The following is a 27,526-nucleotide window of genomic DNA, read 5'->3' on the forward strand; positions in this document are numbered from 1 at the left end:
AGCCTTCCCAAGGGGATTAGAAGCAAAATCTAGCAGAGCTACAGAATATACGAGAGATGAGAGGCGCCTCTAAGTGTAGCAATATGGTTACATTTAATGAAGGTTCAACATTTAGCAACTCACATGGTTGATGATTCAAATAGGCACACCTAAGTATGCAGGCACCCGGGGTAAAGCTGTCCACATAGACCATCTTCTGAACCACCGACTCTCACCACTGTCAGTCTGCAATCGTGACCGGGACGAATAGCCTGCAGTAGAGTGATCTGAAAGTGAGGCTTTGAATCACTCATGGAGTGCAGCGTGGAAGGGATGATGAAGATGGCAGTGCGGAGGATGGTCTATGTGGACAGCTTTACCCCAGATGCCTGCATACTTAGATGTGCCTGTTTTAATCATCAACCATGTGAGTTGCTAAATATTGAACCTTCATTAAATGTAACCATATTGCTACACTTTAGAGGCTCCTCTTTTCTTTTTTATACATTACGTATGTACATGACGCTACTTGTATATCAAGACATCGCTTGTATATCAAGTCAAAATTTATTTAAAAAATTTGCTTGTCTTGCAAAGCGCTCACAAACCAAGTTACTCTCAAACCAAGGTTTTACTGTATATGTATTTTGAGCACTTTGGATTTTATTGCACATTGCACACATAATTGCACAGTGTCTAAAATTAATGAAATGTATTCAAACGTTTCCAGCACTTTAAATACCTATTTAAATGTATGAGTAACGTATTTGAATACTAATTTTTGCACACTTTTTTGCTCTTTTGCTTATTGCACATACCGACTGCACGTTGGAAGCACGTGTGCATCTTTATAACAATGTAGTCCCTTTATATACAAGATATTGTATGGTTATAAACTCATTAATTTATATATATTGCATACTAAGGGTAATAGCGCCTCACTATAACACTAACAATGTAATTTACTAGTCACACTGCTTTGCTACAAATCTCTGATGGGAGTGGGAGGAGATATACCTAGCTGGCCAAATGCTTTTTGCTTGCCAGTTTCCAGTTAGTCCTGTAGCCTGCAGTATAACCCAGTGTCCCTTAATGAACTCTGAGAAAAGGATTTTACTGTATGTACACAAATCTTGTTTTTTGTTTTTCTGGAATATAACTGGTACAGTGTACCATTTTTGATGAACACAGCTGTCTTTATTTGTCAAAGCTGCGGGATTGCAACATTTTCCCCCTGCAATGTCTTTGGCTTTTACTATAAATAACCTGCAATGCACTTTTTCACAACAGTAGATTTAATTGTTAGATCTGTTCTTTACAATGGAAACAGCCCACTTACATTCTTTTATTATTTACAAAGACACATATAGCCTAGAAGATGTTTTGGATTGAAGTAACCCACAATATAATTACCGTTTATTCAGGAGGACATTTGTTGCTCTTAATTTGCCAGTTATTTTTTCTGTGCCCAAGCCCAATTTGTGAAATCTAACGGATACAGTTGTGCTTTAAATGCTGGTGCTGCTTTATACTGTAAGTCATGTCAAAAAAGATATATTTACATCCTGAGGAAGTTTCTGCACGTTTTTCTCTATCATCCTCTATGCAGTTTTGTCTCAGCATACGGTAAATTTTAGGGGAAGTGGTCAAATATATAATAGAAGCTGTCCACTGGGCCTTCTATATACGTGTGCTGTGTATTTGTATCAGTGTCGAACAGTCAGAAAAGTAGCAAAAACGAAAGGATTGGAGATGTCTATTAACTGTAAGAGCAGAGCAGTGCTGTTTTTTAATTATTTTCTTAGGCAACTAGTGATTTAAGATTTAAAAGGATACTCAGCATTTGTTTTACTTGAATATGTTTTTATTCTTTTTTTTTTTTTTTTTCGAACAGGAACTCAGTAATCATAGATAATGCAATGGATATAGTCATTTGTATAGAACAGACCAAACAATAACCAAATCAGCTAACATAAGCTTGTAATAGTAGTTTTTGTTTTAGTGGTGTCATAACTGTCAAAGATAAACCCTTTATAGTAAGTGTTTCTTAAATAAATAGATAGTGATATGAAATTCAGTATGTCTGCTGGGCCTCCTAGCCCCCTTTCACACCGGTGGGATTTGTCATGCGATTTGACAAGTCACACTGCATTGTCGGCAATGGAACTGTTCAAATTGCCATGACTCATGTCGCAACGACTTTGAAAAAGCTTCCTGCACTACTTTTTGCTGATTTCATTGTGACTTATATAGGCTTCAGTTAAACGAAGTTGCAAGCCGCAGTTAAATCGAAGGAGAAAATTGCACTGATCTGTGGATTTAAAATCGTGCTGAAGTAGTGTGATTTCAAAGCCGCACCAATGTGAACCAGGGCTTAAAGTAGAACTATAGGCAATTTTTATTTTTTTTATTTTGTATAGAGTAAGGAGAAACCCCTGTCACATTTTTTTTTTGCCATATGTGTCCCCTTGCAGAGATTTTCCTTCACTTGCTGTCCCATAGTCAAACAGGAAGTGAGGAAATACCCTACAAATTAACCACTTTACCCCCGCTCACTTTGCTGCTACTGCAGCAAAGTGGCTCGTTCCCGTCCAGCGACGTAGACCTACGTCGCTGGACTCCGCCCCTTGTGGGCGGCGCGCGCGCGCCGCCGGAGGCTCGCTCCCGCTGTTTTCAGTCACAGCGGGAGTCGGGCCAGGGGAGGAGCAGCGGCGATCGCCGCTGCTCTTACCCGATCGTCGGGGATCGAGTCTGGAGATCCGCCCGCTGTGCGGATCTCTGAAGTGACAGGCAGGGTCAGATTGCAGGGTTCAGCATAGCTGAACCCTGGATCTGTCCTTGTGTCACTCAGTCACCTCCCCCCACACACGTCAGTAAGCACCAGGCATACATTAACCCCTCCCTCTCCAATAAAATTAACCCCTTCCCTGCCAGTGTCATTTTTACAGTAACAGTGCATATATATAGCACTGATTACTGCAGTAATGTCACTGGTACCCCCAAAAGTGTCAAAAATGTCAGTCAAGGGTCTGATCTGTCCGCCGCAATGTCGCAGTCCCGCAAAAAAATTGCAGATCGCCGCCATTACGCGTTAAAAAAAAAACACCAAAAATGACAGAAATCTTTTCCTTTGTTAGTAAACGCAATAACTTTTGCGCAAACCAATAAAAATATGCTTATTGTGATTTTTTTTTACCAAAAATATGTAGCAAAAAACAAATTGGCCAAAAATTAAAAAAAATTTTGATTTTTACATTTTTTTGGGGGGGAATTTTATATAAAAAAATGTGAAAAATATTGTTATTTTTTCAAAATAAACGCTATTTTTTTGTTTATAGCGCAAAAAAGTAAAAATCGCACAGGTGATCAAATACCGCCAAAAGAAAGCTCTGTTTGTGGGAAAAAAAGGACGTAAATTTCGTTTGGGTACAGCGTCGCACGACCGCGCAATTGTCAGTTAAATTCGCACAGCGCCGAATCGCAAAAAGTGGCCTGGACGGAAGACAGCAAAATCCTCCGGTGGTAAAGTGGTTAAGAGAACTCCTTGAAGCTAAACTTCCTGGGGGCAACTAAAAATTTGAGATTTTCTTGAATATGAAAATTGTATAATGTGGTAGCTTAACCCTTTTGTTTTTATCAAATCATGATAGTTTGATTGGTTCACTATACTGTTATTGGCCAAAACACAAACACACACGGGTACACATACACAGTACTGTGCAAAAGTTTTAGACAGACGTTAAAAAGTGCTTAAGATAAAAGAAAAGTATAGAGTTTTTAAAAAACAAACAAGTATACTCACCAAGGTGGATGCAGAATCGGCCCCCCACCCCCCCTTAGTCTTCTAAGACTAAGAACTGAATGGTCAAACACAGCTGATCACTCAGTTCTCCCCTCCACTCTGACAGAGAGTAGTGACTGTCAGTTTCTGGCTTTCTGCTCTCCTCTCCTCTCCAGTGCCCACTGGAGTGCTGGGCTGTGGAAGGTGCAGCAGCTCGCTAGGAGGCTGAGTCATCTGCCCGGTCCAGGCATCTGGGTGGATTCTGATGCCTGGACCGGCTTATTGACACCAGTCGACAGTGGACTTTAGCCAGCTGTTAGCTGAAAATAGGTCACAGAAGTGCAAAACGAACTGCACTTCTGTGATCCATAGGATAACTAGGGCCAAAAAAGCTATGGCTACTTTTAAGAATGCTTTCAGAAATAGAAATGTGTATAGTTTATTTTTGTCGATTAACAAATTGAAAATTAAATGAATAGAAGAAAAATCCAAATCAATATTTGGCGTGACCACCCTTTCCCTTCATAACATCAATTCTTCTAGGTACACTTACACACTGTTTTTAAAGGAACTCTGCAGGTAGGTTGTTTCAAACATTTTGGAGAACTAACCACAGATCTTCTGTGGATATTGGCTGCCTCAAGTCCTTCTGTCTCTTCATGTAATCCCAGACAGACTGGGCGATGTTCAGATAAGGGCTCTGTGGGGGCCAAACCATCACTTTTAGGTCTCCTTGTTCTTATTTACACTGAAGATTGTTCCTAATGACGTTGGCTATATGTTTGGGCATTTCCATCCACCCATCTGTGTGTCCTAGTCTACTAACTATACTTTGTTTAGTTTTCAGTAAAAATGTGTTTATTTGTTGCCTATTTCATATATGCTAAATATCTCTTGGATGTTTATGACTTTATTTTAAGGGTGATAAACAATTTTTTATCCACTTGAGTTGCTGAATTTGACTCTCGCTTGTATATTTAGTCATCACACTGTAAACTCTTCTGTATTATGTACAGGGGAGTGAAATGTCACTAAGAGGGAATTTCCTTCATGTAGTTTCAATGTATATTTCAGAGAAAACTCTGTGATCTAGAACTTGCTGGAAAACAACACAATTGCGTAACATATTTCTCCAACACTGCAGCTTGGTTTGCATATGACCGTATTTGCTGAACATTTTCTGTTAGATGTAAATCAGCAGTACACATTTTGTGTTGTGTGCACTGTTTCACCCTGATGAAAGAAAGAACGTCTGGACAGAGATCTGAGTAATAACTAAGCTCCAGGGACTTTAAAGCAGCCTTAAAACAAATTTGTCATGAAGGAAACATAGAAGTGCCAATGCTGATCTCTCCCTATAAAAAAATTAGATTCCTGCCTGACCCAACTGCTTAAAGATTTCAAAACTGCATATTTGTCACTGGTCAGTGTCTCAGCTAGTAGTAAATGCAGTGCTTTGTATAACAGCCAGACTAACATTTTGAAAAGGAGGTCAGAAGTAGGCAAATTCAGTAGTAATAGCTACAACATAAGTGGACAAGATTCATTTTTGCTACCAAGGGAGCAGGGCTGGTGGAAGGATTTTTGTCTACTTAGGCGAAGGTGCATTTTGGTGCACCCCCTTCCCGCTGTCCTCCCGCCACCCCCCTCCCCCTAACAATGCAACCTCCCCCATATGGCATACATTTTTAGTTGCACATCAGAATCCCTTCTTACATCAGTCCCCCTTACATCAAAGTCCCCACCATTACTCTATACACCAGGGCACCCAGATTCCCTCAGAGTCACCAGTTTTCCCTTTTTACGCCTCCCTTTAACATCAGCGTCCACACATTCCCCCCAAATGAAAATTTCCAGCATTCCCTCTGTACATTAGTGTCTACCCTTACATCTGAGTTCTCCATTACATCAGAGTGCACAGATGGTTTCCCAAATCAAAGTCCCCAGAAGTCCCTTCTTGCAAAAGAGTTCCCCTGCATTCTTTCCTTACAATCAAGGTTCCCAGAGCCTTCCTTACATCCGAGTTTCCCTTTGCATCAAAGTCCCCAACACTCCCACCTTACAATCAAGTTTCCCAGAAACCCTTTATATCAGACTTCACAGCGCTCCCCCTTACATCAGAGTCTGCAGAGTTCCCCTTTACATTAGAGTCCCCAGAGTTTCCTCTTAGAGCTCATTCAGATCAGTCCTCCATTATGAGCCGATATCTGCTGTATTAACATCCACCTTGGCGCTGCGTGCAGGCAGCCTATAGAAGTGGTTGCAACACAGTGTCTGCACAGACAAAATTGCATGTCAAAATTTGACATGTGGGCAGGAGAAGATTAACAGATCTAATAGCAGCTGCTGCATCTTCATCCACTTCCAGGGACTGTCTGTACGCAGCTTCAAGATGGATGGACACACAGCAGCTCTGCATGGAGGACAGAAATTAGTGCCTGCCTGAATGAGCCCTTTCATCAGAATCTGCAGAGTTTCCCTTTATATCGTAGGGGGGAACTTTGCTGAAAGAGGGCTCTAAGTCCCCTTACATAAGAGTTCCTCTTTACACCAGAGTTTGCAGTTCCCCCTTATATCAGTGTCCTCCTCACTCCCCTCTTTCCTTAGGATCCCCAGTCACACTTCTCTCTTACATCATTGTCCATTCCATGCATGCAGGCTGTAGGACACTGTGAGAGGGTGGGTTGTAGGGCACTGTGGGAAGGTGGGCTGTAGGGCACTGTGGAAGGGTGGGCTGTAGGCTGCTGTGGAAGTGTGGGCTGTAGGGCACTGTGGAAAGGCGGACTGTAGGGCACTGTGGAAAGGCGGACTGTAGGGCACTGTGGAAAGGCGGATGTAGGGAGCTGTAGGATACTGTGGGAAGGTGGCCTGTAGGACACTGCAGACTGGCTGGAGCTCAGGCAGGTTGTTGGTCCTTCCTCCCCCACCATCCCATCTTCCTTAAACTAGTGGAAACAGGCAGCAAGCACAATGCATGTCACATGCTCCCTCCAGTACACTCCATGCTGCCCATGTCAGGTCGAGCTCAGCTGTCTAATAACCATCCAGCTTTGGAACTGTGCATATGCAGAACAGAGCAGGGATGAAGCAGGAAAATTTACAGGAGCTCTTCTCCTGTCTACATAAGTGTGTAACACAGTAATGTGCCCTAGTGTGATAGATATTAAGAATAATTACCATATGTACATTCCAAAGTGCTAGTACAATAAATAATCAGCATAAAACCTACATTTACACCAAAAAATCCAATAAAACTGTGCTGTGATAAATCAGTGCAGGTCCACTGCAAGCTGTTTTCACCAACTTCAGTGTACCATCACCAAGCAAAAGCACGTACCATTTGATTACCAAAAGATTTGACCTCTTAAACTTATGAGGTCACATGCGCTCATCATCTGCTGGATATTTACAACCACTTTGCTGAAAAAGCAACACTGCAGGTACAGTAGCATGGTCAGGAACCAACCACAAGCAACCCCATACATGCAAAGAATAAAGCATGCTATAGTGCAATACCAGGACAAGTAAACCATTTGTTTTTTTATCCTTGTAAAGATTGCTGTAAGTACATTACTTTAATAAAGCAGCACAGTTTGTCCAGGTACTGCACTACAGTATGCTTTATTCTTTGCATATATGTGGTTGCCCGTGATTGTTCCTGACCAGGCAGAGTGGTGAAAGGCCGCTCTTGGGAGAAAGCAATTATACCCGCATTGTCAATTTTTTGAGAGGTCACATTTTTTGGTAAGCAGATTGTGTGTATTTATTTTTTGGTGATGGCACACTAAAGTGGAAGCAAACAGCTTGCACACATTTATCAAAGCACAATTGGAATGTGTGTGTGTGTGTGTGTGTGTGTGTGTATATATATATATATATATATATATATATATATATATATATATATACAGTGCCTTGCGAAAGTATTCGGCCCCCTTGAACTTTGCAACCTTTTGCCACATTTCAGGCTTCAAACATAAAGGTATAAACTGTTATTTTTTGTGAAGAATCAACAACAAGTGGGACACAATCATGAAGTGGAACGAAATTTATTGGATAACTTTGTTAACAAATAAAAAACTGAACAATTGGGCGTGCAAAATTATTCAGCCCCTTTACTTTCAGTGCAGCAAACTCTCTCCAGAAGTTCAGTGAGGTTCTCTGAATGATCCAACGTTGACCTGAATGACTAATGATGATAAATAGAATCCAGTCTCCGTATAATCAATGTGTAATCAAGTCTCCATATAAATGCACATGCACTGTGATAGTCTCAGAGGTCCGTTTAAAGCGCAGAGAGCATCATGAAGAACAAGGAACATACCAGGCAGGTCCGAGATACTATTGTGGAGAAGTTTAAAGCTGTATTTGGATACAAAAAGATTTCCCAAGCTTTAAACATCCCAAAGAGCACTGTGCAAGAGATAATATTGAAATGGAAGGAGTATCAGACCACTGCAAATCTACGAAGACCTGGCCGTCCCTCTAAACTCTCAGCTCATACAAGGAGAAGACTGTTCAGAGATGCAGCCAAGAGGCCCATGATCACTCTGGATGAACTGCAGAGAACTACAGCTGAGGTGGGAGACTCTGTCCATAGGACAACAATCAGTCGTATACTGCACAAATCTGGCCTTTATGGAAGAGTGGCAAGAAGAAAGCCATTTCTTAAAGATATCCATAAAAGGTGTCGTTTAAAGTTTGCCACAAGCCAACTGGGAGACACACCAAACATGTGGAAGAAGGTGCTCTGGTCAGATGAAACCAAAATCAAACTTTTTGGCAACAATGCAAAACGTTATGTTTGGCATAAAAGCAACACAGCTCATCACCCTGAACACACCATCCCCACTGTCAAACATGGTGGTGGCAGCATCATGGTTTGGGCCTGCTTTTCTTCAGCAGATACAGGGAAGATGGTTAAAATTGATGGGAAGATGGATGGAGCCAAATACAGGACCATTCTGGAAGAAAACCTGATGGAGTCTGCAAAAGACCTGAGACCGGGACGGAGATTTGTCTTCCAACAAGACAATGATCCAAAACATGAAGCAAAATCTACAATGGAATGGTTCACAAATAAACATATCCAGGTTTTAGAATGGCCAAGTCAAAATCCAGACCTGAATCCAATCGAGAATCTGTGGAAAGAACTGAAAACTGCTGTTTTTTTTTGCACGCCCAATTTTTCAGTTTTTTATTTGTTAAAAAAGTTTGAAATATCCAATAAATTCAAAAGAATCATTATGCCTCAAAAATTATACATTGGGCTTTTTGCTGTCCAAAATGGGGTCATTTTATGGGGGTTTCCATTGTCCTGGTGCTCCAGGGCCTTCAAAAGTGCGATAGGTTATCAGGAAATTATATGTGTAATTTGTGCTCCTAGAATGCCGCACGTTGCTACTTGGATGTTAGGCCTCTGTATGTGGCCAGTCTGTGAAAAAGTCTCACACATGTGGTATTGACATACTCAGGAGGAGTAGCAGAATGTATTTTGGGGTACAATTTTTGCTATTGACATGCTATGTGTTGGAAATATTTCATAAATGGACAACTTTGTGTTAAAAAAAAAATGCATTTTCATTTTCTTTCCACAGTTTCCAAAAACTTGTGGAAAAAAATGACACGTTCAAAAGACTCATTATGCCTCAAAAATTATACATTGGGCTTTTTTCTTTCCAAAATGGGGTCATTTTATGGGGGTTTCCATTGTCCTGGTGCTCCAGGGCCTTCAAAAGTGCAATAGGTTGTCAGGAAATTATATATGTAATTTATGCTCCTAGAATGCCGGACGTGCTACTCTGTATGTGGCTAGGCTGTGAAAAAGTCTCACACATGTGGTATCGCCATACTCAGGAGGAGTAGTAGAATGTGTTTTGGGGTGTAGTTGCAAGTATACATATGCTGTGTGAGAGAAATAACCTGCTAATACATCAATTTGTAAAAAAAAAAAAATAAAATCTTCATTTTGCAAAGAATTGTGGGAAAAAAATACAACTTCAAAAAACTCACCATGCCCCTTATTAAATACCTTGGAATGTCTACTTTCCAAAAAGGGGTAATTTGGGGGGTATTTGTACTTTCCTGACTTTTTAGTGTCTCAAGAACTGAGATAGGCCTTCAGTACATCAGGTGTGATAAATTTTCAATGATTAGTGCCATAACTTGTGGACTCTATAACTTTCACAAAGACCAAATAATATACAATTATTTGGGTTATGTTTACTAAACATAAGTAGCAGTATAAATTTTGGCCAAAATTTGTGAAGAAAAATTACTAATTTGCAAAATTTTATGACAGAAACAAAGAAAAATGCGTTTTTTCACAATATTTTCAGTCTTTTTTTTATTTATAGCACAAAAAATAAAAAAACCCAGTCGTGAATAAATACCATCAAAAGAAAGCTCTATTTGTGTGAAAAAAAGGACACAAATTTTTTATGGGTACAGTGTTGCATGACTGAGTAATTGTCATTAAAAGTGTGAGAGGGCTGAAAGCTGAAAATCGGTCTGGGCAGGAAGAGGGTGAAAGTGCACTGTAGGCAAGTGGTTAAACTACCATAAATCTACCAGTGTTATGCAGCTACCAGTAAATATAATTTTAGCTTCAAAAGGTCCCTATAGCATAGTCTTTATTGCTGCATTTTAGGAAATTTACCAGGTGGTTCCGAATAAGCTAGGAACCCACTTCCTTAATCTTTTCATAGATTCTTAGTCATTCTTGATTTTACTTTTTATCTTATGGTTACACCCCATGTCCATCTTTGCTGGGCTACACAAAACTTGGTTGTACGCTGTTCCACAACAGTTGCATGTAATTTTTGACTTGCTCTCAATGTATACTACTTCTGTGACTCTTTAACTGTTTTCTTTTTATCTAATTTATACATGCTGTCTTTGTCCTATTGAGTTACTAATTCTTTGAATTGTCTATTCATAGTTACTCTGAATGTTCTGTACAACTTAAAACCTTTCTAAATAAGGAATAAAAAAAAAAGTAATTTAACAGTGATTTCTTATAACTTGGATATGGTATTTGTATTGGAATAGGTGCCTCCGAGTGATGAAGCTGTGGTCACATTACTCTGTGAATGGGCTGTTAGTAGCAAGCGTTCTGGAAAACATCGGGCCATGGTGGTGGCCAAACTTCTGGAGAAAAGACAGCTGGAAATAGAGGCAGAGGTATGTTTAATTGTAGTCGGTGCTTTAGCCTTTTATTTTTTTACTCTATTCTTTCAAAAGGGCCAGCTTACATCAAAACTTTTGCCCCTCCATAAACATTTCCATTTTTTGGGTGGACATGCATGCCTTGATTTTTAAAAGTGATTCTACCTGTCTATTAACTCCTTATTTTGTGTTCATTATAATGAACACCTTTAGACAGGAAGATTTTCTGTTTGAAAATCTCCACTTGAACTTGGCATTATCCTTCTGTTTAAGAAAAGAGAAGGTTGTTAAAGTGGAACTAAACTCTCTCAATCGTGATTATTGATGATAACCCTTATAATATACCTTTATATCTATTTACTAATGCTAGTAGTATATTTACTTATTTTCATTTTTTTTACATTTCTTTAGTTGCTTCCTAAATTCTGGTCTAGGTCAAATGATGCAATACATCCTAGGAGTCTTTATGGGCATTTTTTTTTCATCTGGAGAAAGGGAGGAGGGGCTTTCTCAGCTAAGCACCCCCTCCTGACTCCATGCCTGAGCTAAGGGCAGATAGATTCTGGGAAGTAAAATCTGAATCATGTGCCCTTACTTAAGATGGTAGTATCTAGAAATGCTAGGGGGTGTTGGATGGATGGATGGGTGAGTTTGTGTTTAAAGGAGTTGTAAAGTCAGAAGGTTTTTTATCTTAATGCATTCTATGTGTAGCACCCTACAGGGTAGGTGCTAGGTAAAAGTATAGTGGGCCTTGACTGCCTAACAATAGGGCCATCATTTCAGCTGGGCTGTCATGTCTCCCAGGTGTGTGCTGAGAGAGGAGTCTCCCCACTGGCTCCATGAGAGGATTCTCATTGGGCAGTGGAGGAAATCCAATCAGAGACACATTCAGGCCTGTATCTACCCCAGAAGGCATTCTGGGAGTGGGTATAAGTTTGAGGGAAATGCATGACGCAGCGTCTTTGGCGGGAAGCAGAGTCCCAGGAGGGACAGTACGGCTGTCTCTCCTACTGTCAGAAGGATCGGGTGTCTCGGGTGGCTGCCTGGGAATCCAGTGAATGCTGAGTTGAGCTGCAGAGGGGATCTGGTGTGCTGAGGACCAGTGGAGGAAGAGGGGTTCAGTTCCAAGAAAGCCTGCCAAGGTCGTGAGTACTGTGAACTGCCCCTAGGGGTCTGCCAAGTGTAGAGGGGACCACTCCAGAAAAGGTTCCAGGGATCCAGGAGTCAGCTAGATGTAAAGGGGGTGCCTAGTCAGAGGACCTTGAAGTGTTAGAGGGGGTGCCTAGTTAGAGGACTCTGAAGTGTAGAGGGGGGCACCAGTGGTTGGGCCCTGAAGAGCTAATGTGTAAAGTGTGCAATGTACAGAGTTAAGAGTTACAGCGGCACAAGCAGTGACAAGGAGCTACCTCGGTCAGTGAAGGACTGAAGGGAGCTGTTCAGGGACTTTTGAGCTAGATTGAGTGTCAGAAGTCAAGTGTTCTACAATCCTGGATCTTCTGAGTTAACGAACAAATTAAAATCGAAGTTCCAGCACAAGTTCAGCATAACAGTATCTTCAAACGCCAGGAAGCGCTGGTCGGCATTCAGCTGGCATCAAGACAGCACCAACGGACATTTTTGTATAAAGTCCCAGTTAACCTAGTTGAGCCAGAGGAGTATCCCACTCATTCCCTTCTCTTATCCCCAAAATACAATAAACAAAACCAACTAAAGATGCTGGAATGGTCAATGTCTCAATTCTCACACTCAACTTAAATGTGTTGGAAGTGTCACCGGTAACAATGGCAGACCCACATCAGGCTCAAGGCCTGGAAATATTGCTACAAATGCATTAAGATAAAAAAACCTTCCTGGGTGTAGCAGCCTCCCCAGCCCCCTTTAACCACTTAAGTCCCGGAAGATTTTACCCCCTTCCTGACCAGGGCCTATTTTGCGATTCGGCACTGCGTTGCTTTAACGGAAAATTGCGTGGTCGTGCGACGCTGTACCTAAACGAATTTCACGTCCTTTTTTCCCCACAAACAGAGCTTTCTTTTGGTAGTATTTGATCACCTGTGCGATTTTTTGATCATGCGCTATAAACAAAAAAAGAGCGTAAATTTTGCAAAAATAACAATATTTTTCACATTTTGTTATATGAAATTCCCCCCAAAAAAATGTAAAAATCAAAATTTTTAAACATTTTAGGCCAATTTGTTTTCTGATACATATGTTTGGTAAAAAAAATCGCAAAAAGCGTATTTTGATTGGTTTGCTCAAAAGTTACTGCGTTTACTAACTAAGGGAAAGATTTTTGTCATTTTTGTTGTTTTTTTTAAAACGAGTAATGGCGGCGATCTGCGATTTTTTTTTTTTTGCGGGACTGCAACATTGCGGCGGCCAGATCGGACCCTTGACTGACATTTTTGACACTTTTGGGGGTACCAGTGACATTACTACAGTAATCAGTGCTATACATATGCACTGTTACTGTAAAAATTACACTGGGAGGGAAGGGGTTAACTTTATTGGAGAGGGAGGGGTTAAGTGTGTCCCTAGGGGCGTGTTTCTAACTGTGATTGGCTGTGGCTACTGGTGTAAGAACAGAGATCAACGGTCCTAAATAGTAGAACCATATTATCTCCATTCTTACACAGGGGAGAAGGACAGGCGGCTTTGTTTACATTAGCCGCCTGCCTTTCTCCCGCTCTAATGGACGATCGCGAGTGACCGGCGGACATCGGGCCCGCCGGGCACACGCACAGGGGGGGTCGCTTTGCCTGTGAGGGGCTGACCGCTCACGTAAATAGTCGTGCGGCGGTCGGCAAGTGGTTAATACTTACCTGAGGTCCATCTCTGTCCAGCGATGTCTACAAGTTCCTTGGCCATCGGGGACTCTCACTCCAGATTGGCTGGGATACAGCCGTGGTGTTTTGGCTCCCACGACTGTCAAAGTCAGTTAGCCAATCCAGAGAAAGAGGGGTGGGGCTGAACGGCAGCTCTGTGTCTGAATGGATATACAGAGCTGCAGCTTGGCTCAGGTGCCTCCATAGCAAGCTGCTTGCTGTGGAGGCACTCGATAGGAGGGAGGGACCAGGAGCAGGGAATAGTTACCTGAGAAGAGGAGGATCCAGGCTGCTCTGTGCAAAACCAACTGCACAGAGGAGGCAAGTATGACATGATTCTCATTAAAAAAAAAAAAAAAAGAGACTTTACAATCACTTTAATATTAAAAATGAATTGAAAAGCATTTCAGTTTGTGGTGCAAAATGTGTACAAAGTGCGTGTCAGTCAGGAAAAAAAATTTAAATATAATAATCTATAGCCAGTTTTATTCTAGACGTTCCTTAAATCATAAATCTACACCTTTACTGCTTTCACATAATTGGATCATATTTTACAGTCTATATCAAGAAGTATGTTGAAATATAGATCAAATTACCTGCCTGCTCCAAGGAATGTATTGCTTTTTCCTTTTCAAAAAAGAGCTACACCCAACAATAAGGATGACTTGCTAAAAAAATAAAAATAAAAAATGAGGAAGTTCACACAATAATTGGGTGAACGTTCACTTCAATTATCCAAATATGTGAAAAGTAAATCCCTGTTTATTTTAACTGCAGTTGATAGGATAACTGAAGTGAATCTTTACACAATTTATTCATTTATTTTTATTATTGTATTTCTGCAAACTACCATACCTCTACCTCTGATCCCCCCAAAACTGCAATACCTCTGCCTTTAAACCTCTGCAAACTTCAATATCTTTCCCTCTGATCCCTGCCCACTCTAGTACCTACATCTCTAATATTCTGCCAACTCCCTTATTACCATATTTTTACCTCTAATCTTCTGCAAGCTTGCATACTTCTAACATTATTCATCAGAAAACCCCTATATTTCTGCTTCAGGTCCTCTTCAAACTTCCATACCTCTACATCTAATTCTCTGTAAGCTGCACTGCTTTTACATCGATCTGATCCTCAGTAAACTCTAATACCTCTACCTCTGATTCTTTGCAAAAGCCCATACTAATAAACCTGATCCTATGCAATCTACCATATCTCTACGTCTTATTCACTGCAAACTACCATATCTCTTCCTCTGATCCTCTGTAAACTCCCTTACTCCATTGCAAGTTACCATACTTCTGCCCCTGCTCCTCTGTGTATGTCGATGCCTTCACTTCTGCTCCTTTTTAAACTCCCATAATCTACCTCAGAACCTTTGCAAACACTCATATCTCTTCCTCTAATCTTCTGCAAACTCCTATATCTCTATAAATGCTATTCTGCAAAATACCAAATTTTTACTTGTGTTCTTCTAAAAAAAATTACCATAGCTTTATCTATGCTCATCTGTAAACTTTCACATCTCTTTTTGCTTCCCTTCACAGACTGCTATACCTCTGCTTTTGTTTCTCTGCAAATTCTTATACCTATAACTGTGCTCTTTTGCATACTTCTGCCTCTGCAAACTTCAATAAATCTTCTCCTTAAACTCACAAATAGGCATGAGCAGAATGTATCTGGGTTCGGTTAGAGGCAGGTTCATCAAACATCACAGAAGTATGGATTTTAAATGAAAACCTTATGCAAAAATCAATAACAATAGGGCATGGGGTGCCCCCCCCCCCCCCAAAAAAAAAAAAAAAAAATCCACACCAGGTTCAGGATTCAGGCCAGGAAAGCAGGGGAATGATCATGCGGGTACCCCTCTTCCTGGGTTGACCATACCAGGCCACATGCCCTCAAAATGATAGGGGGGGGGGGGCCCTGGGGACCCTGTGACAAAACACCTTGTCAATATGTTTAAAGGAAAATAGATCTCTTCCACTCAACCTGGGGGCTTATTGGAAACCTGGAATCCCCCTTCACCAATAAGGGGGCAACCTCCCCCAGATGCCACCCCCCACATACAAATAAGTAAGGGGTACATAGTACACCTGCTCATTCACAAAAAAAGTAAACCCGTAAATGATAACACACATTTTAAACAAGTCCTTTGTTTAAAAGAAAAAAAAAGTCATGATGTATATCCAGCATCAATCACATCATCCAATGATGCAGATCCGCGTTCGACCCGCTGAAAGAAAAAAACACTGGTGTGTTTTTTTTCACTGGTTCAGGTGCGATTCAGGTGCAGATTTTTACTTGAATTCGCACCTAACCCGGACCCAAAATCGCACAGGACCCTTTTCAAAAACATGCCATGGCCACCCCAGACATGTGTAAACTGGCTCCATTGAAAGCTGGCCCGGTTAAAAAAGCATCCATATGTGAACTGAGCCTTATATAATCTTCTCCCAACCACTGCTCAACTGCACATGACAGCTTCAGCAGATGACAGCTAAATATAAACCAGAGAACGGGATCCCCTGGGTGACACCATTGACCAAACATGGACATAATCATTTTAGTCAGTGACATCACTATAATTCCAAACTAGCAAAGTTTGGTCTGAACCTGTGTCCAGACCAAACCAGGAGCTCAATGCTATTCTCCAATTCCTGCTTCTATTTTTCTGCAAATGTTCATACCCCTGCTTCTAAAAATACCCTTACAATAACCTCTGCTCATGAAACTCAAACTCTTATAACTCTTTCTTTGCTACAGCAAGGGTATGTGAGTTTGCAAAGAAGTGAATATATTTACTGTGCAGGTATTGTATGTGTATGTGTGTATCAATCAGCCATAACTTTATGAGCACCCATGGTAAGCCATTGAGGCATGGACTCCACTAGATCTCTGAAGATATGATGTGGTATCCTGTGGTATCAAGCCATCAGTAGTAGATCCTTTAAATTACAAGGTGGGGCCACCATACATCAGACATGTTTTCTTTTTTTTAGCACATCCCACAGATTAACCAATTAGGTTGAGATCTGGAGAATTAGGAGGTCAAGTCAACACCTCAAACTCATTGTTGTGTTCCTCAAATCATTCCTAAATTCATCAGACCAGATCAGCTTCTTCCATTGCTCCGTGGTTCAGTTCTGATGCTCATGTATCCATCATGGGCACATTTGACTGTGGATACAGCTCAGCATGAGCACCCTAAATGGTCTGCGGCTACAAACCCCATATGCAACAAACTGCAATGCACTGTGTGTTCTGACACCTTTCTTTCAGAACCAGCATTATTTTTTTCAGGAATTTGAGCTACAGTAGCTCTTCTGTTGGATCAGACTACATGAGCAAGCATTCAATCCCCATCTGCATCAATGAGCCTCGGCTGACCATGACCCATGTAGCCAGTTTACTAGTTTTCTTCCCTTGGGCCACATTTGGTAGGTCCTGACCACTGCTGCAAACTGGGAACATCACATAAGAGCTGCAGTTTCTAAGATGCTCTGATCCTGCCCCCTGGCCATTACAATTTGGTCCTTGCCGAAGTCGCTGAAGTCCTTAACCTTGCCCATTTTTTTCTGCTTTCAACACATCATCTTTCGGGGCAACATGTTCACTTGCTGCTTAATATATTTCACCAACTTGCAGATGCCAAGATAATCAATGTTACTTTAGCTGTCAGTGGTCATAATTTTATGACTGATTGGTATATAACCACAGGAGGATACCTCCTATCTATAGAAATCTAGGCAAGGAGCTATTCCACACTTTGTTCATAGTTTATTCAATACACAGGATATACACTATGACAGAGTATTTGTTTCAAGCATACGATGCTCGTTCTCAAGCTAGTTAGAAATGAATCTCCAGCTACACATATAAAGGCAACAAGCAGGAAATTACAGCAAACAATCATCAAAGAACAAGTGTAAACTAAGATTTGACCCTATTGGGAAAGGATGCAAAGCATTTGTAGATGAATCAGATCACAAGGCAGTGGCCAGCTAAAGGTAAGAGTGAGACTGGATCCTGCTAATACAGAAGAGAAGGCACCATAGAGGTCCAGACTGTGGGTGCAGCAGAGACTGCAGATGTGGAGATGGTGAAGCTGAAGGTGTCAGTGCTGCTGAGACTGCGGTTGCAGTTGAGGAGCAACAAAGGCTGTTGGCTGCAGCAGAAGAGCTCTGAATTCTATGGACAAAGCTGAGCAGCAGCAGCAGTGACTGGACAATTCCAGCATCAAAGATGGCCGCCTTTCCTTTGAACATGCTCAGTAGCATGTATCCAAGTCTGCCCTACCCGTGGTCATCTTTAATGCTGAAATTCTATGCTGCTGTATTATGTGATATGCTGGATGTTTTTAAGTGCTTAGACTTAATAAATTCCTTTACATGGGTGGTTACAGTATACGCTATGTGGAGTGTCTCTTTTATCATATGTACATCAGTCCTGCTGAGCTAATTCCCAGTGGCGCAGTGGTTCCCTGCAAGTTGTAGATGTATATGGTGACAACTGACAGCAAAATTCCTGGTGTACCCTTGAATGAGGGGAGGTTGGAGAGAGCACCCTTTTTCCTAGGGGAATTTCTCTATGCACATGTGACCACTCTTATATGAAGGGTCACATTATTTAGTAAGCCTTTTGTGTAACCAATGACACCTGTGAGACCTTACAAGTAATGATGGTGACGGCCTGAGGAGCTCATCCTATTTTCTCATCACAGCTTTTGTTACTCTTTTTATTCTGTCGTAGTGTATTTTTCAGTGTACATGTCTCTATATGATATACTGAATTTCCAAAGGTCCATTTATTATTATCTATATACTTTTGGGAGATTTTAGCATTTATGGTTTTTGGTTTCACAAGATATACAGTTATGCTTTGTAGTTAATGTCTTACATCTTTTTCCTAGAATACCCAGATATATTGAGTATAATGGAACTAGAGCATGGCATGCTTAAAGCTGTTTAATAAATGCTTGAATTGTATTGAAACTCCTCGTCCAGATTTAAATATACTGTATATATACATTACTGTGCAAAAGTTTTAGGCAGATGTGAAAAAATGCTGTAAATTAAGGATGCTTTCAGAAATAAAAGTATTAATAGTTTATTTTTATCAATAACAAAATGGAAATTAAATGAACAGAAGAGAAGGGGAGTGTGGCTTGCAGCTCATGGAGTAAGATGAATGGCGTGCTCTGCCTGCCGATGATTCCGCACATTTATCCAGTCTCATTGCTCTTGAGACGGCTTCGTCGGTCGTTCACCTACCCATCCAAGGTATCTGTATTCGGGCATTTATCCAGCGTCAATCGCTCCTATTGGAACATGTCACTGCGGGGTAAATGACCTCCAGCAGTGCTGGACCATGTGGGGCAAGATGGCGGCCGCCCGCAGCGCTTGGCCAGAGAGGCGGCATTAAAACTTTTTTCTAAAAATGCTAATAATTCTAAAAAAGCCCCTCAGCAGGTAGAGCCTGCGAAACCTGACTCCTTGGTGGCCGGAGCGGAGGCTGCCTGGCCTGAGGACTCTGCAGATTTGCCATAATGGGACACAGTGAGTACCCCAGCCCCTGCAGTCTCTGACACTGAACTAGGAGACCAAGATCAGGCTGACTATGTACCTACACTCAGGGATATCTTTATGGCAGTTACATCCTGTAATACAGTTATCACTGCTTTGACCTCAGAAATAAAAGGAGTGAAGCTAGAGATTAATTTGGTCAAACAAGACATGCAGAAATTGCAGGGCCTAGAAGTCAGGATGAGTAATGTGGAAGATGAGGCGATGCCATTACAGCATGATCGAAACCATGTACAATCTCTTACCTCAGGCCATGTGGTCCATCTGGAAGGTATTAATGCCTTCGGTAGAGAACCCTTTTCCCCTATGTTCTCAGTGGAGAGGGCTCATATAGAGTCCCTGCTATGCCTGCCAAAACCTGGAGAACCCCCACAGCCATTTCTGTTTAAGCTACTGAACTTCAAAGATCGTGATGCTATTCTGTACCAAGCCAGAACGACCGGTGAAGCTATGAGGATAAACAACAAGAGAAAATCATTCTACTTTGATTTTTTTGCGGACGTACAGCGACGACAGGCCAAATACACAGATGTTAAAAAGTGCCTTAGAAGATTTTATGTCACTTATGCCATGCTTTATCCAGCCCAGCTTCATATTGCTGCAAATAAAGAAACTCATTTTTTTGATAATCCTGCTGCCTCCAACTGGCTGGATAGAATGGAATGTAGCACCTTCCTAGGTAGGTGCTAGGTAGGTAAAGCCTCGTGTCTCCATCTGCTTATCAGGGGAGCCTGATTAATAGTTATGCCTGTTGCATGTGCCCAGGGTGTGATTCATCTGGTCTGAGGGAGTGTCTCCACTGTATCCAATAAGGGAGCCTATTGGACAGTGGAGAAAACCCAGCCAGTGACACACAGGCTTTTGTAACTATCCCAGTGGGTTGGCACAAACAGTGGTGCATCCTGGGATATGTTATAAAAGCCAAGGGCACATGTGACAGGGCATCTTTGGGCGGGGAGCCAGGTCCCAGAAGGAAGGTGACATTCCTTCTGCTGCTGTGGATGGTGGTCACAGGCCATCGGCCTTGTGAGCCAGGAGTGTGGAGCTGAGCCAGGAGGCCCAGGAAAGCTGACTGGTGGAGTTGGAGGCAGAGCAACCTTGGAAAAAACAGTGTCCGTGAGTACCGGTAAGCTTGCCAGGGGTCTTCCCAGGAAGGGGACCACTCCAGTGGAGAGTCAGTGTACAGGTGTCAGCACACACAGCAAGTCAGTAAGGGGGTGCCGAGTTAGAACCCTAAAGGATAATTCAAGCAGGAACACAATATCTATCTTCACTATGCACACTACAGCTAGTTGACCTCAAGATTGTGCCTAGTTCCAGTGGTGGCTGGTGCTCAAAATTTTTTGGGGGGGCACAAAAATAAAAATGTAATAGGTATTGCTTCACGGCAAAAAACGCGGTAAAAAATTGCGTGACTTTGAGGTCATGGTACAGGCATGGCACAGGTGATGGTATAGGCATGGCACAGGTCATGGTAAGGGCATGGCACAGGTGATGGTACAGGCATGGCACAGATGATGGTATTGGCATGGCACAGGTGATGGTATAGGCATGGCACAGGTGATGGTATAGGCATGGCACAGGTCATGGTACAGGCATGGCACAGGTCATGGTACAGGCATGTCACAGGTCATGGTACAGGCATGGCACAGGTCATGGTACAGGCATGTCACAGGTCATGACACAGGCATGGCACAGGTCATGGTACAGGCATGGCACAGGCCATGGTACAGACATGGCACAGGTCATGGTAAGGGCATGGCACAGGTCAGACGTCCACGGCGCGCTGCCTGCTCCTCTCCTCAAGTCCTCTTTTTCACCTCTGCCTGGGCCCATGTGGGATGCCAAACCCCCCCCCCCCCATAGCCAGCAATAAGTCCGGCGCCCCATAGTGGACTACATGGGGTCATTTTTTTTGATGATTTTTTTTTTTTAAGATGATGGGGGGAGGGGGGGGGGGGGGCGGCGCCCCTGCGCCCCCTATCGGCCGCCACTGCATAGTTCATAGTTGGAGTATCCCACTCATCCTTTCTCTTATCCCAGTTCCAAAAAAAACACAAAAACCAACATCCCCTGGATTGATTATTGACTGAGCCACGGATTTTCAATGCTAATTATCTGCTGTCAGTTGCTAAGGGTAACCCAGGGGAATCCAGAAAGTGTAATTCTCAGCAGTCCCCTAAGGGGCAGTGCTACAGGAACATACCTTGAAAAGGGCATCTGCAGTCTAACAGCATGGTATTCCTTTTCTACAATCTGCAGACATGCAGTACAAGCTTCTCCTTTAAAGTGATTGTAAAGTCCTGTTTTTTTTTAAATAACAAACATGCTATACTTACCTCGTCTGTGCAGTTGGTTTTGCAAAGGGCAGCCTGGATCCTCCTCTTGGGTCCCTCGTTGCTGCTCCTAGCCCCTCCCTCCTGTCGAGTGCCTCCACAGCAAGCAGCTTGCTATGGGGGCACCCGAGCCGAGCTGCAGCTCCGTGTGTCCATTCAGACAGAGAGCTGCTGTTCGGCCCCGCCCCTCTCTCTCCTGATTGACTAACTGACTTTGATTGTCAGCCTCAGGAGCCAATGGCACCGAGGCTGTGTCCAAGCCAATCTGGATGGAGATGGAGAGTCCCAGACGCCCGAGGAAATCAAGGACAAACGCTGGACAGAGATAGACTTCAGGTAAGTATAAGGGGGCAGCTACACCCAGAAGGCTTTTTATCTTAATGAAAAGAATGCATTAGGATAAAAAAAACTTCTGACTTTACAACTCCATCAACCACTTCTGGACCGGAAGGTTTTACCCCTTAATGACCAGGCCATTTTTTGAGATACTGCACTGCGTTACTTTAACTGACAGTTGTGCGGTTGTGCGACGCTGTTCCCAAATAAAAATGATGTTCTTTTTTTCCCCCACAAATAGAGCTTTCTTTTGGTGGTATTTTTATTTTTTGCACTATAAACAAAAAATTAGCAATAATTCTGAAAAAAAAAATAATAATAATATTTTTTACTTTCTGCTATAAAACACAGCCAATAATAATGGTAGGGTGTCATGGCTTCCAGGTGTGTATGCTGAGGGGGGAGTCTCCCCACTGGCTCTGTGAGAGTCTTTTTATAGGGCAGTGGAGGAAACCCAATCAGGGACGCATTCAGGCTTGTAACTACCCCAGAAGGCAGATTCTGCCGCAAAGGATTCTGGGAGTGGGTATAAGTTTGGTAAGGTGCGTGACTCGGAGTCTTTGGCGGGAAGCAGAGTCCCAGGAGGTAGAGGACGGCTGTCTCTCCTCCTGTCAGAGGAAGCGGATGTCTCGGGTGCTGCCTGAGAATCCAGAGAGTGCTGAGTTGAGCTGAGGGGGATCCGGAGTGTCGGGAACCAGCAGAGAGCAAGAGGCCCCCCCACAGTTAGAATCACTCCCCTAGGCTCACATTTATCCCCTTGATCACCCATAGGGTTAACCCCTTCCCTGCCAGTGTCATTATTACAGTAACAGTGCATATTTTTAGCACTGATTACTGTAGTAATGTCATTGGTACCCCCAAAAGTGTCAAAAATATCAGTTAGGGGTCGGATCTGTCTGCGGCAATGTCGCAGTCCTGCAAAAAATCGCAGATCGCTGCCATTACTATTAAGAAAAAAAATGACATAAATCTTTCCCGTAGTTAGTAGACGAAATAACTTTTGCACAAAGCAATCAAAATATGCTTATTGCAAATTTTTACCAAAAATATGTAGCAGAAAACAAATTGGCTTAAAATGTTAAAAAAATTAGATTTTTACATTTTTTTTTTTGAGATTGTCATATAGCAGAATGTGAAAAATATATATATATTTTTTTTTCAAAATTGTTGCTCCTTTTTTGTTTATAGCACAGAAAAAAAAAATTGCACTGGTTATCAAATACCACCAAAAGAAAGCTCTGTTTATGGAAAAAAAAGGACATCAATTTTATTTGGGTACAGTGTCGCACGACCACGCAATTGGCCGTTAAACGAACGCAGTGCCGAATCGCAAAATAAGGCTGGTCATTAAGGGTAAATCCTTCCGGTCTTAAAGTGGTTAAATCACTACTGCAGTCAGTGCAAATTAAATTGCTAGAAAAAAGCTAGACAACAACAAACAGCTAGACAGTGGATTGGAGGAGTCAGTGGACTACTGCTGCAATGATTATAAATCACTACCTGCAGTCAGTGCAAAACTGCTAGAAAAAAAGCTGGACTAAAGCTAGACAGTGGAATAGATTGGAGTGGAGTGAACACTAGTACTATACTACTACACTTTCAATACTCCCAGTTAAGTAGAACAATATTATGCAGAAGGTGTAGAAGGTATAACATTTCAGCATGTTCACCAGTTAAACGGCTTCTCTTTTTTTCATAAATTGCTGCCACTTCACTAAAAACAGGCTCACTTGGTACCGAGGAAGGAGGAGCAGAAAGGTCTCTACTAGCATGAAACGCAAGTCTTCTGTAGCGTGCCTCATTTTCTTTCCACCACTGAAGAGGATCGCCACTTCTTCTGTCAATTACTGGTTCCTTCAAATAGAGATGAAGTTCATCATCCAGGCTCATTATTGCAGATTCAGAAGAATCCTCCGCATGAGGCCCCAATAAAACATTGAACATGGCATCTATTCGACCACGATGAAGTTTCTCTTCTGTCCATTGTCTTTTTGGACATTTTTCTCTTTTTGAAGCATCCTACTCTTCCACTTTAGAAACCTCCTCTTCTTGACTTTTCTTTTCGGCAGGAACCTCCTGCATCTCCTGTTGAATATCTTCTGTCAGTCATTGTTTTGCCTTGGCCAATACATCATCAGTAGAGAAAGGATGGTTCTTGTATCGAGGATTTAAAAGACATGCAAGCACAACATTTTTATTCTCTTCATGCATCTCAAAACGTTTGGCGAGGCTGTCACTCATGGCCTGCCTACATGTTTTAGTGCCACATGTGTTGGGTCCTTCATTCTTTTGAAGAAGCATCTTCAGCACTCTCACACATGGGATGACAGATGACACAGATGAGTCGTAATGACTCACCTCTATTGTCACTTCTTCTATGGGGAGGAGGGTCTCAATGACATTGGCTACAATGTCCCACTGATCAGCAGTAGGACAAGAATATCCTCCATATTCACCTGCATATATATGCTCGCTTCTGCTCCAGCATTCTTTACAGCATGTGAAGTGTTGAGTTCCATCATGTTGGAACAGCGTTAATCAAGTTGTTTTTGGGTAAGCCAAGGTCTTCCTGAATGCACCTCAGTCGCTGCTTGGCAAGGATTGAATGGTGGAAATGGCCTGCTCACCTTTTCAGCATGCTAATTATGTCAAGCAAAGCTCTCTGGTTTGACAGACCATCATTTACCACAAGTTGGAGGGTGTGTGCCATGCAACTGAGGTCTGACACTTCAGCAAGTCTCATCACCATGTTCGTTCTGCTGTCTCAAAGCAAAAGCATCACTCGGTCTTTGATGATTCCCCATTCTTCTAGCATGCCTGGAAACTTTTCTCTAATGTACTCCCCAATGCTGGATCCTTGCATCACTTTTGTATTTAACACCAAATGCCTTCTTGTCCATCCGCTGTCAATGAAGTGGCATGTAAGACTCATTAGTGATTCTGTTTGTCCTGACCAGCAGTTAGTTGTGAATGAGAGTGAGTTGCCAGCATTCTCTGGTTTCAGCATAGCCTTTACTTCATCAACGACCTTCTGGTGAATCTTTCCCAGCATTTTGGATTGATAATACTTGTCACTCTTCAGTGTGTTCCTTGGCTCAACTATGGACATCAACCACTTCAATCCAGAGTCAGACACCATTGTAAATGGCTGGTTATCAGTGACCATCATCTCTGTGTTTACTCTGTCCAGCAGTTGGGATCTTCCATCCGATTTTAGCCACCTGTTTTTTTTTTTTCCAAACATATGTTATTGAAGCCAGGGATAGTGATGTTTCACCTTGTGATTCATTTTGTTTTTTCTGTGCTGCATGATATAATTCAACATGATGAACTCTTAGGTGGGCCCAAAGATTTGACGTATTTTTGGTTTTTGCATGTACAGTCCTCAAAATTTCCAGTTTCTATGTGCTTGTTTGTGCTTTGTGCAAAAGAGCTTGAAAGGCACATCTTGAAATTTCATAGTTACTTAGTTACATAGTAGGTGAGGTTGAATAAAGACAATAGTCCATCCAGTTCAACCTGTGTAGGTGTGTGTGGCCGTAATCATCTCACATACCCCTGAATGTTCTGATCCTTGAGATGTACATCTAAGAGTCTTTTGAAAGCCACCATACTTCCCGCAAAAACCACCTCTTGTGGTAGAGAATTCCACAATCTTGTAGCTCTAACAGTAAAGACCCCCCCCCCGTTGCCTGAGGTTAAAACGCTTCTCCTCTAATCGCAATGTATGCCCTTGAGTCCTCATGCACTCCCTACAACTGAATAGCTTTTTTTCTATGCCGAGATCACCATTGAGATATTTATAAATTGCTTTCAATCTGCTTTGGAATCTTTGCCTTGGAGAGACCTTGCTGATGCAGTATACCTACCTTGTGTCTTGTTGCTGTGCTCAGTCTTGCCATAGTGTATGGTCTGTGGCATGAAGCTGTCTTTGCACAACCTCACCTTAGTACCAGAATTTGGCTGTTCCTCACCCAGTTTTAAGCCTCCTATACAGCTGTTTGTGTTTCTGTTTCAGTTAATGACTGTTTCAACCTACATATGACATTGGTGATCATTAGCACTTACTTGGTATAAAGGGTATTATACATCTGACTCTAATTCTACAAAATCTCTAAATTGTGTGCAAGTGTACATAGTGTTCGAAAGCAACACACAGTCGTGGGAGAAAACGATATTGCCATCATTTAATGACCTAAATTTTAAACTATAAATTATTCAAGGGAAGTAAATGAACCTGTTTCTCATTCATTCTTTGCTTCTGAGTCACATATGCGAGTAGCAACAGTTTCATTTTTAACAGGCGAGAAACACATTACCTTTCAATTTATCGTCCATTCGGCAGAAGTTTTTTAAACTTTTCCTTCAATTTTTTTGTCTCAAAAACCTCACAACCAATTTTCAATTTGTCACCATTAACTGGACGAAAAGTAAATGAACTGTCCAAATGAAAGGTTTTCATCTAGTGTATGGGCATCATAAGAATTGATGCTGGTTCGAAGGCAAAGGGTAATCACACCAAACATTGATTTGATTTAGATTAATTTTCTGTCCTGTTATTTTGCATTTTGTAAATTGATAAAAATAATCAAAAATATATACTACTACTTACTTTACAGCATTTCTTACACCTGCCTAAAATTTGTGCACAGTAGTGTGTGCGTGTGTTTCCCATAATAAAACTTTCCATTATTTTCCTGGAAGGATAAATGTTTTATTATTATAGTCAATCTTTTAGGAATTTGGGAATCTTGTATTTCCTTTAATTTGTCTTTCTGTAAGAAAAGATGTATAAACAAAGTTAGACGGTTCTCAGTAACTCCCTCCTCACTTCCCATAACTGTCGTTTGAACATATCTTGGTGTAAAATATATTTCTTTTATCAGTCTTCAGTAGTGCTTTTGGTGGGGGTTTGTTATTAGAAATGTTTTTATAAAAGGCTCTTGGTAACTTTATTCCCAAGCATCATTATGGCAAAGGTTTCTGTGTAATTTGGAAAGTGACGAGAGTGCTGCTTGCGACTTGACTTGTGACCACATTGATGGCATGGTCATGCAGTTGCCTAAAATGTAATCTAAACACTGTTCAATCCCCGTCATGTTTTAACAGCGTGCTGCTCTGTAAATATTAAATTCCAGTGTTATGGTTGAGTATTTTGGGATTGTAATTAGTATGACTCATTTTTGGGATTCTAATAATCTGACTTCAATTGTGGTAATAATATACTACGTTTACTAACAAAAGTTATCCATTTCATTCTGTTTCTTGAATGAAAACGCTACTCTTTTTGTGCAACTGCTAAGCTGTGCTGAAATGGAAAAGTAAAGAAGCATACACTTTAAGACCATAGAGTAAAAACTTTCCAATTGGGTGTTGGATAGGAGAAGCCTAAAATAACCTATTCATTTTATTTCCTTGGAAGTTCTAAGGACCAAGGAACTTTTAATATAACTGTTGCTGAAATGTTTAGAGAAAACTAGTCATGACTGGACTCACGCAAGAATTTTGTATATT

At 41.7% G+C, this 27,526-nt stretch overlaps 1 protein-coding gene across 3 annotated transcripts in view; it reads left to right on the forward strand.

Annotated features, from left to right (window-relative positions):
- Nucleotides 1-27,526, forward strand: part of MED12L (mediator complex subunit 12L) — an 837,051-nt gene that overhangs the window by 135,877 nt on the left and 673,648 nt on the right. For all 3 annotated transcript variants that reach the window (XM_082251515.1, XM_082251517.1, XM_082251516.1), the window contains exon 12: nucleotides 10,811-10,942. In XM_082251515.1, coding sequence (XP_082107641.1) covers nucleotides 10,811-10,942 — 132 coding nt within the window. The remainder of the gene's footprint in view (nucleotides 1-10,810; nucleotides 10,943-27,526) is intronic.

The sequence above is a fragment of the Pelophylax lessonae genome (assembly GCF_965119305.1).
Source record: "Pelophylax lessonae genome assembly, chromosome: 3".
In the NCBI taxonomy this organism is placed as follows: domain Eukaryota; kingdom Metazoa; phylum Chordata; class Amphibia; order Anura; family Ranidae; genus Pelophylax; species Pelophylax lessonae.